General features: G+C 45.1%; 1 protein-coding gene across 4 annotated transcripts; it reads right to left on the bottom strand.

The window, feature by feature from the left end:
* Positions 1 to 733: 733 nt before the first annotated feature.
* On the bottom strand, positions 734 to 9,566 carry tmem168a (transmembrane protein 168a). Of its 4 annotated transcripts, none has more exons than XM_027019771.3 (5): positions 9,514 to 9,566; positions 7,451 to 8,664; positions 5,156 to 5,298; positions 3,079 to 3,353; positions 734 to 2,212 (listed from the first exon to the last, which is right to left on the bottom strand). In XM_027019771.3, exons 2-5 carry the CDS (start codon positions 8,561 to 8,563, stop codon positions 1,665 to 1,667), a joined length of 2,079 nt encoding a protein of 692 aa, XP_026875572.2. In that variant the 5' UTR covers positions 8,564 to 8,664; positions 9,514 to 9,566; the 3' UTR covers positions 734 to 1,664. The 4 variants fall into 4 exon arrangements, with proteins under 4 accessions (XP_026875572.2, XP_035384372.1, XP_026875573.2 ...); XM_035528479.2 differs by lacking the exon at positions 9,514 to 9,566 and adding an exon at positions 9,142 to 9,448; XM_027019772.3 differs by lacking the exon at positions 9,514 to 9,566 and adding an exon at positions 8,894 to 9,135.
* Between the last annotated feature and the right edge of the window lie 858 nt (positions 9,567 to 10,424).

The following is a 10,424-nucleotide window of genomic DNA, read 5'->3' as shown; positions in this document are numbered from 1 at the left end:
AAACCACCCAGCCCTCTATGCACAACTTGTGTGTGCGCAAGAGTGGCTGGGTCTGACTCAGCAAGCACCCCTGGGCCATACAGGAGTGCCCTTTTATTACCTAATCCAGTTTGGGAGATGAAGCCAGCCCTTAATCTAATCTCCTCATAAATGATTTCTGGTTTATACATGAATCACTGACCTTAGCCAATAAGGCTACACTTCCTAGCCTCAGTTAATAAAAGGGAAAGGGCTGGCTTTTTTTTTTGGTTTGTTTCTTTTAAGACGTGGCACTGGGAGACTGAACTGTCACTGCCTCTAATAAAACCAAAAACTGACACACCAATAACAACACACATTCAGACTAACCGAGCACCACCCTTTCTCCTGTTCAGAGTCTGGAGGCAGTAGTGGTTTGCCGAGCTGCTGGCCTGACCTAGCGAAAAGCATCCATGTAGCTTCACGTGGCTCTCAACACTGGCTAGGAGACAGGGAAAGGTTGCAGTCCCAGTCTTGAAGAAAACACATGCACTGATGGTTTCCATGGCATTGCTAATCACCTGAAATTCAAATAGTAAATCTGATGGTAGTATTTTCACCATTTTATAGCCATTTTTTGCATCATTGGTCATGCACCAGTGACCTTTTCTTTTAACCCTCATTTACAGTATAATTATCCTGATTAACTGTACACTAAATTGCATAATTTATTAATGTCAAATTAGATTAAAAAAAATTAGATGACATACCAAACTCATATTTTATTAAACTTTTATTATAGGAAAAAAAACAAAGATAGGCTTCTGATAATCACTTTAAATCAACCACCCCCACACAAAAAAAGGCACTTGAAATAAATACAAATCATATTACATGTTTGTGTGGGAGCATAGTCCAAGGCACGTAAAAGTCAGCTACTGAGGAACCTACGACCATTCCACGACCCTGATTGCTACACAATAATGGAGAGGCGGTATTATATTGGTACTTTCTAAAATAATCCAATATAAAAATCTAATATTGTGTGGATTTAATGGTAGTTTCACTGACATTTACTACCAGTGTAATTATCTATATCCAAATCATACAGTTGACTAATAAGAATAAACCAAAAGAACACTATGCTGATTTTAACAGCAATAAATTGCTAAACCTGATTGATGTTATCTACTATCCTTCATATTTTTCACTGCAGTTGATAGCAATTGGCATTGGTCTTGGTCAGTTTAGACAATAGGAATAATCAGCACTGGCACAAAACTTTGATCTTAGTGCATCCACAGATGCCCTGTTTCAATCCAGGACGGGAAGAGCAGTGGCTATGTAAGGCACGCAGAGACAGCACAATTTCAACATGCTGAAGCACTGACTTCTAAGAGACCAAAGGCAAAGCTAAAGAAAGAGCACTTAAAAACAATGGTTCAGGGAAATTTAGACAAATGTATCACTTACCTCAACTGTACGTAATTAGCCATTACATATTTTGTGCTTACGAGGCTAAGACAACTAATAGGAAAAGTTACCTTATGACCACCAGTTAGCCAGCATGATGCTAACTGGTAGTCATATACATATTTTTAAGCTTTTCTGAATCTTTTAAACCAACCCAGACAGCAGAAGAGAAGGCATATAAAATAAGGCATGCGTTCTGTGTAAATGTAGCACATTGCACCAGAGGCTTTGGTCTACGACCGCACCAGTTTGATTCCCTGGCCCGTGTCCAGCACTGTTGGGGGAAACCAGACCAGTTTGAGTCTTCGGATGCAGCGCAAGCAGGCACTGCACAGCCACAGCAGGTTGAGCCCACAGCACCAGTTGGCCACAGTCACTAGCGGGTAGGTGGCCCGAGGGAAGTAGGTCTTCCAGTGCTTGGCTACGTCGCAGCCCGTGGGCAGGTGCAGGGTGTAGTCGCTCCAGCACTTGGACACGCCGTACGTGGCGGTGACTAGCCGGCCTTGCTCTGACCACTGCACACCACTGTCTGGGTTGCAGTTGTACTCCACCCACTCGGAGGTGAAGTCACCCAGGCGGGGCCCGTTCTGGCTCTCGGCATCCCCCGCGGGACTCAGCTCGGCGCCCTGCACGGCCACGTACAGGCCCTCCACCCTGCGCACCGCCTTCACCCACGGCATGGCATTCGCCGTGTCCAGTACCAGGAGGAGGCGGGAGGAGAAGCCAACGTTGCGCTCCTTCCACATATCTAGGATCTGCTCCAAGCGCAGGCAGTCACCACCTGAGGACACAACAGGTCAGCTGTGTGCCAGTCAGAGCACAGACACCTGCCCACAACCATTTCTACTGAGTATGAGGGATTTTCTGTAAAAACAGCCTAGCAGCACACTCATATTACATCATAGCGGTTAGCACAGATGGCCTGAAAATCACATATACAAGCCCAATAGCAGATGATATTTATAGATACAGCTGATGGTAGTAATTTGAGGGGGGAAAACCGAAAAAACTGTGAGGAAAAAAAATAAAAAATAAAGGCAAGTCAGAGCGAGACATGGGGAAGTCTCAATCACTAATGGAAACGATATGAAATGCACCTGTGTGCATGCGCGCGTGTGCGCAATCGTGCGTGCCGTGGTCAAAACCAAGGAGCACTATGGGGTTGTTTCTCAAGCAGCCTGTTCTGATCAAACAGTGTGACATAGCCTGCGACACCACGTATTCCTCAAAAGGATTAATAGCTCAGTGAGCGGCAGCACGCACACACAGGCAGGAAGATGAAGCTTGCTCCACACTAGGCCATGATAAGATATTTTTCCTACAGTCTGGAGAGCTTTCGGAACAATGAATAGTAAATGGCGAGCGAAAGCAAAAGCTGCCAAGGTTTCACCAAGGCTCATAGTGTGGGAAGGATGTAGGTGTTAATATAATGGAACATGATAAGGCCATAAGCCGTATTTATAACAAGGGCGCACTTTCCCTTCACCAGCTGACAACGAAGCACCATAAATAACCTTACTACATGCTAGGTGTGATCCAGCCATTTAAGCCTTACGTTTAAACCACCAACCCAGCATACGTTTTCCAGTGGAGATGTCGGGGTTGATGCGGCATGTTTTATCACTCTCCCTGGACTGTGGCACTCACCTGCGAGGGCCCAGTCTCCACTGGGCAGTGTGTGGCCACTGTAGTAGATGAGGTAGGTGTCGTGGCGCGGGCCGTCTGCCGTGCGCAGCTCCAGGAAGGAGCGCAGCTTGGCTTGCAGTGCCTCCAGGGCCAGGCCGCTTGTGGAGTAGTCGCAGCCAAACGTCTGGACCAGGTGGTGCGAGAAGAGGCGCTGCACAGCACTGAGCATGGCCGTGGAGCGCGCGTTCAGCTCCAGAACCTGCTCATGGGGCAGCAGTGCCGGTTGCCCGTCCACGCTGGGGGGGAGAACATGAAAGGATGAGGGACGTGAAGACATGTTTCGGTCACCTCGATCTCAGGAGAGCAGATGCAGGGGGTAGCAACGGAGGAATGGTAAAAGGAGGGGGGAGGGGCATGAAAGCCCAGTGCAGGAGGATGCGTTAGGTATGTGACAGCAGTAGGAGATGAATAGTTTGGGTAAAGGAAGGGTGTGTGCGTGTGTCACACAGGAGCTGGAAGGAAGGCACAGCTAGAGACTGGTGGAGTAGTGCAGTAAGAGATGGAAGGGCTCGGCACAATAGAAACAAGGAGGCTAGAGTTGGATGTGGCCTTTTATGTGAAGTCACAAGAAGACCTGCATTAGAAGGTCACGCAAGTTTAGTTAACCCACCCCAAGAAGAAAAACACAACAAAACGCTCGTAAATCTCATTCAACGCATCGGCCTCCAAACACAGACCGACTTAGGGTCAAGGCTGCCACAAGCCTTGCGTTCCTGCTTGCTTGGCTACAGAAAGCATATAAAATATGTCCATTAAGCCTTGAAGACTAGCATGTTACAGAAGTGAACTGCTGCCCACATGCCTTGTGAAGGCTGAACTGACGGATCTAAAGCACACTGACCTGTGAAAACTACCTTTTTAGGTGTTTATTTAAGTGGACATGACTTCTCTTCTTTTCTGTCCAGTCCTCTCTGTTGCTGTAAATGCACTCCATTCTTCTGTCCAGTTTTAGTTTGGCTTGCTCTTTTTTTATCCTCTCATTTGTCGCTGTATAATGTTAATGGACCTCATTAATGAAAATACTGAGTTATTCATGTGAACGAAGCCATACCGAATTGTGTCTGCTACATCACCATTAAATAAGGCTTAAAGATCTTAAATTTTTTTGGTTAAGCTAAAAAGAACTGGGCCAATGGCTAAACAGAACTAATAGCAAATATGTTCCACCAAGCTCTGTTCCAATACAGAAGGAGCTGTAATAGAAAAATATAATTTCCAAGTGAACCAACCCAGCTATTGGCTCCAAAAAATGAACCATGGTGGTATATTTCAGAGATGAAACTGCCTCCATGCCCCAAGCGTCTGTCCCGTCCCTCTGTCCTTTCTTTTCTCTCCCACTGCCTACCTCATCTCCCTGAGAAGCCCTCATCATTGTAAAAACATGATCTGGGCCCATCAGACAGGAGATTACACCCTCTGCTATATTCCCCTCATGTGTCGGCTCCCCGCTGGGGCCTGGCTCTCGGCGTGCTGGAATACTGAGCGCCTCACAGTCACGGGGCCGCATCCTAATCAGTCTCCTCGGCAGTCGCCGTTCTCGGAGTATGCGTGCAGGGCTGAGCCGTGCAGGAGGCAACGCTCCCTGCTGGGCCGGCAGTGGGCTATGCTTATTAATGGCCATTAATTTATTTCGCACTCGGTTTTCCGCTGCACGTTTGGCCACTTCCGGTCATCGACCTCCCCGCGCTGCGCTCAAAGATCCCCAGCTGACTGCACAAAGTTGCACCGACACCTCGAGGCGGGCGGCAGAAAGGTTGGCGGCCGCTGTCTGACAGTGAATGCATCGATGACAACACAGTATGTGCTGCTACCTGCCATGCTCCCCAGAGACTGCGCTCCTCCTAACAGTGCATGTACAAATGGCCCAACAATCCACATACCATGTGCTGATGTTGTTAACAGCTCTCAATGAACAGTATGACTCACTGCATTCAAAATGCCTGACTACTTGAATGTGATTTCTTACACAAATAATAAGAATCTCTGAGTTTGTGTTGAGGGCACACTCGAGAGTGTGTTTGCGTACGCGTGCATTTACCTGCAGAAATTGATAGGAACGATCACAGCGTATCCCACAGAAGTCCCTCCCAGGCAGTTCCCCAACTCATGGAAGAGCCCGTGTGCCAGAGACTCCAAAGAGAGCACCATGAGGAACATGCTCATGAAGAGAGCGTTGGATAACTGCAGGCCAGAAGAGACTCCATCACTCCATCATAGCATTACACTCCTGGGTAACAAACCTGAAAACTACAGCCACATGAATGTGCTTGAAAGAGGGAAAACATAAGGAAGTGTGAACACACTACAGTCTATTGAACACTAAAGACAAAAGTTAGACATAGAATTTACAGAAGAAACTGGAAAAAACTACACTCATTGGGATGGCTGTTAGATGTGGATCAAGCACAGTGCTCCACTGCCAGAGGAGAGTGTGTGTCTCAGACCTTCTAACACGTTGAAAAAGTTGTTCGAGGATCTGAAATATGAGTATAACCGATGGGTCAGGCTCAAATGGACATAAAGACAGCCCATCCCTAATGTCTGTTTCACTCCAAGTGTGAAGAAGCTTTAAGTGCACTCACACGCACAACACTCAGAGATTTCTCTGTTCTACTCTGATGACCATGCAGACACTGGTCAAATCTAAAGTGTTGTTTGAAATCAGTGCAGTGGCAGATTAGACAACATGAAGCATACTTCTACTTCCTCTAACTGCCTACACCAAACCCTGAATCACGTTTGAACAGTCTAGAATGACTCATTTGACAGTACATTCTTCTTACTGCTCAGTGGTAACAAAAGGTCCTTCTGCCCAAGGTCTAACAGCTGGTACTGCGAGCTGTCCTCATTTAGGCCGACATGAGTAGCAGCAGGAAGAAGTGCAATATTCTGCCACTTACTAATCAACAACAGCAAGGCTTAGTCATTCTTCTCCTCTTTATGCATCATTTTGATTATCCTGTCATCAGACACCCTGCTTGGATGGAACTTGATGCATACACTTAAGGACAAATGTACTGGCTTCTCAGCTTACTTCAATGACACAGATGATATAACAGATGAACATTTCATGCAATTCCACCTATCACTCTATTGGGTAAATTTATTGATTTGATCTTAAGATGGCATTGTTTTTTATTTTATGTGACTTGTAAAACAAATAAAAGATCTAAAAACATCTAACCCCCCCCCCCCCCCAAAAAAACCCAAACAGCACTTAGATGCACAGTCTATGGCAGGGAAAACTGCTTTTAAATGCTTCTTGTAACTAGCAATTAGCTTGTGACCCCATATACAATGGCCACCTTTCAGCTGCAAGCAGTATTTGTTTATTTTATGTGTGGCTTTCTTTTTACCCTGCATTCTTTGAAGCTGTAAGTCAAATAGCTTTTTTTTCAGTACAGAAACCATGGTAAAACATGTAGTGCTAACAAAACTGATCATCCCCAAAAGTAGCAGATCTCTGGAGACACATGGCATCTTACTACATACAGCCCTAATAGCATAGAGGTCAAAGAAGCACAAAACAGAAAAGCTAAAACAAAGTAAGATGCACAGATTTTTTCCCCCCATAAACTTCAGTCAGCTGTTGTTATTAGTCCAGATGTTCCGCTTGGTCATCAACAAGCTTGGAGTCATTGTGCTTGTGCACTAGAAGTGCAAATCTTTAAAATTGCTCTCTGTTGCTTTGCCTGGTGTGGTGCAAAAAGGGATAACAGCACGACCACTCAAAATACACTATTTATCTTGTCTCAGGTTTTAAATTTGTACTGGACATTCCACCCCTGGTTGTTGACAAATCTTTTTATATATATATATATGCACAAGGTTGTTTCGCAACAGAAATGTTTTGGTAAAATTGTTTTTACCTCAGACACTTTGCTTGCACAAGGATAAAGGACCTCTATCTGAAATGTCCTGTTTCTTTGGAAACCTTGTGTACTACACTAAAATATTTGACTTTAATGACAACTTTAATGACAGCACACTGCAGCTTCTCCCTGGATTCTTCTTCATACATACATACATACATATATATATATATATATATATATATATATAAAATTCATGTATGTGTATAGATGCATAATGTTGATTGTCACTTGCCAAATTTAGCAGTCAGCAAGATTTAAAAAAAATAAAAAATAAAATAAAAATTATATATATATATATATATATATATATATATATATATATATATATATATATATATATATATAAAAAAATGTATTATTAGTTATATTAGTCATCTGCAAAACAGTCTCAGTCACACAATTGGACTACTAAGAACTGAGCACTAAGAACAGGAATCTGAGAGAGGGCTCCAACTTACCTGCCATGAGACAGCCCCTAGTATGGCAGTAGAGACCAGACTGAAGAACACAAGGCGTTCAGAGATCAGGCAGAAATGGCGCATCCCCCTAGAGGCCATGACCCTGTCAATGGTGCGAACGTCTGACCGCTGGGCAGCTCGGACCTTCTGGCACTCGCTAAGCTTGGTGTGGAAACCCCACACTGTGATCAGTAACACCATGTGGCACAGGATCCAGAAGAGGCCGAACACACAGAAGCCAGGGATGACTAGGTACCAGAACTGCAGGTCACTCAGCTTTAAGGCACACAGCACAAAGAATGTCATCTCTGCAACGGCCAGCGGCAGCAGAGAGAGCCTTCGCCACAGCCGGCCAGTCAGCAGGAAAGGCATCCAGCGCTCGGTCACAGACAGCCCACTGAAGTAGACGTCCAGGAGAGGCTCGCAAATGAGCCGGCCCAGGTAGCAGCCTAAGGCGAAGGGGTTAGTATGGACTCTTAGAGCCTGGAAGAAGGTAACAGAGATGACTACAGAAAAGAAGACCAGGTTAGGAAGGGCCAGCAGAGACTTCATGCGCAAGTCGATGATGATGGCCGCCAGAGCAGCCAGCAGAGCAATGACCGCGCCAGACTTGTGCAGCACCATAGAGGTGCTGGCAATAGCAAAGCCCAGGAGTTCATGCAGCTCTGCCGAGGTGAGCACACCCCTCTGGTAGCTGGGACTGTCACACATGCGTTCAGTCAGGGCCCATAGTGACCGCACAGCCACACTAGCCAGCAACAGGTAGCTTGTGACCTGCTCTTTTACGTCAGTCTCCAGAGAAGGGCTATTGAGGAAGCACAGGAGGCCCTGCAGGAAACCAAACCACAGGTGGAACAGGCTCAGGCTAGCCCAATCCATGGAGAAGTAATAGTGCAGGATGCTGGAAATACCCAAGACAAAGAGGCCCAGGATGAAGATGACCAAGATGGTTGGTTCAGAGGTGTGCTCCCACCGCACATACATGCCCAGACATACAGCTACCAGCAGATTTAGACTGGACAGGTAGCCTAGGCACCGGAGGGACGAGCACATGTCCACGTCCTTGCCTGACTCCTCAGGACTCATTTTGGCTGCTTGGATCTTCGTAGACATTCAGGCTTCACTGCTCAGGAGTAGTGTGAAAGATAGTGATTCATGGAAGATGTGTGAATGAAATCCACATTCATTTCGAATGAAAATATCATTGTTAGTCGCTGGAAAAAAAAAGTGATGTCAGCGTTAATGGGTTTACATAGATAATTAGCTTCAAAACAAAAGGTTTTACAATCACATTAAATGAAATAATTCAAAACACATAGCCAAGTAGCTATTTAACCATCTATGCCTAAAGTAGCTAACTAGCTAATTATCCACTGTACTAGCTAGTTTGTCAATCTAAGATAATAATAACCTAGTAACTTTAGCGAACTATTCATTTCTCACCACCTGGTACCGTGATCTGGCAGATTACCCCTGAAGCCCGAACTGAGGTAAACGGGAAAGACCCGTTTGGCGAGATAAGATAGCTAACTAGCTAACCTAGCAAACATCCCGACTGCCACATCAACTGACATGCCCTAGAGCACTATTTCTGCAGCTATTTACTACTAGTGTTGGCGCTTTCCGCATTCACAAACTGTCACGATTTTATTTTCTTTAACTCGGTAATTTTACAGCGTTTCAGTCCTTACACTTAATAATGGGACAACTTTCTTCTTGTCCTGCTCCACATACTTCCGGACTCCTAACAACGGTATCTCGAGAGGGTCAAACATAGTTACACCGATTACCGCGAGAGTGAATAACAAAAGGTTCTTGCGTAATATATGAGTTTTTTGGCAGTAATTATTTATCTACACATATTAGAATATTAATTTCTAACCTAAATTGTTATGAATTATTTGCAGTTATTAACTTCATACTCTTGACACCAGGGTATTAGGTACCCTTTACCATGGTTCAGAAGCGACAGAGCTCCTTTCTCTCTCTCTCTCTCTCTCTCTCTCTCTCTCTCTCTCTCTCTCTCTCTCTCTCTCTCTTATTAACAGCACAGGAAATGGCACCTCGGAGCAGTGTGGCATTTTCCCTGCAGGAGTTCCGCGTAGGTAGAAAGTCACCGACTGGGTAAACACAAGGCAGGCAACCTCCTACACAAGCCCCTGGGGGCGGGGCGTGGCGGGGGGTGAAGGGGGGATGGAGAGAGAGAGAGTGAGAGAAACTAATGATGGACAGAGCGAGAATGAGACAGAACTGGATTGACGTTTCATAACATCAAATAGCGCTTACTGAGAATAATGTTTATAACATCGTGAATTCTATGCTACCTCCAGTCTGTAACTGATGCTATTTGATCCCTAAATTAGCTTGCTGATAAAAAAAGGAGAAATGTAAGCCTCCAGCCCACTCAGAATTACTATTTTTTGTCCTCCATTTTACAAGTACTTTTATGCAGGAGATAAACAGGCCCTCCAGATCAAAACCACATTTAATGCATAACTATAAGAAGCTTTTAAAATATTTATTTTGGATTTTCTGCTGATACAACAAGATAAATGCAAGGAGAGTAGGAACATCATGGAGCAATCCTTATTTTTTTTATAACCCACAATCTCTGTGTGTGTTTCCATATTTGTAGGTATATGTGTTTTGGTGTATGTGTGTGACAGAAGGGTAGAGCGACAGAGCATCTTTCTGCTGTAGGCTGCATTTGTTCATAAAGGAATCATCAACTGGCACTTCTCTATTAAGTGTGTGAGTCTACAGAAGACCCATTAGGCTGCATGACTTAATTGTGTGTGGGAGATTGTAGACTGTTAAAGTACATGGAGGTGTGTGTGTGTGTGTGTGTGTGTGTGTGTGTGTGTGTGTGTGTGTGTGTGTGCGCGTGTGTCTGCGCATGTGCGTGTGTGTGTGTGTGTGTGTGCATGTGCGTGTGCGCGCATGTGCGTGTGTGTCGTGTGTGTGTGTGCGCATG

This window comes from Electrophorus electricus, chromosome 11 (genome assembly GCF_041902795.1).
Source record: "Electrophorus electricus isolate QZ-2024a chromosome 11, ASM4190279v1, whole genome shotgun sequence".
Lineage (NCBI taxonomy): Eukaryota > Metazoa > Chordata > Actinopteri > Gymnotiformes > Gymnotidae > Electrophorus > Electrophorus electricus.
Note: the sequence above shows the minus strand (reverse complement) of the source record. Positions and strands in the feature narration are given on the sequence as shown.

Coding starts and splice junctions, on each gene's coding strand:
- tmem168a (XM_027019771.3), bottom strand. CDS start 8,563: ATGTCTACGAAGATCCAAGCAGCCAAAATGAGTCCTGAGGAGTCAGGC. Junction 5,299..7,450: donor TAGGGGCTGTCTCATGGCAG/GTAAGTTGGAGC, acceptor TCTGGCCTGCAG/TTATCCAACGCTCTCTTCAT. Junction 3,354..5,155: donor GTTCCTATCAATTTCTGCAG/GTAAATGCACGC, acceptor TCTCCCCCCCAG/CGTGGACGGGCAACCGGCAC.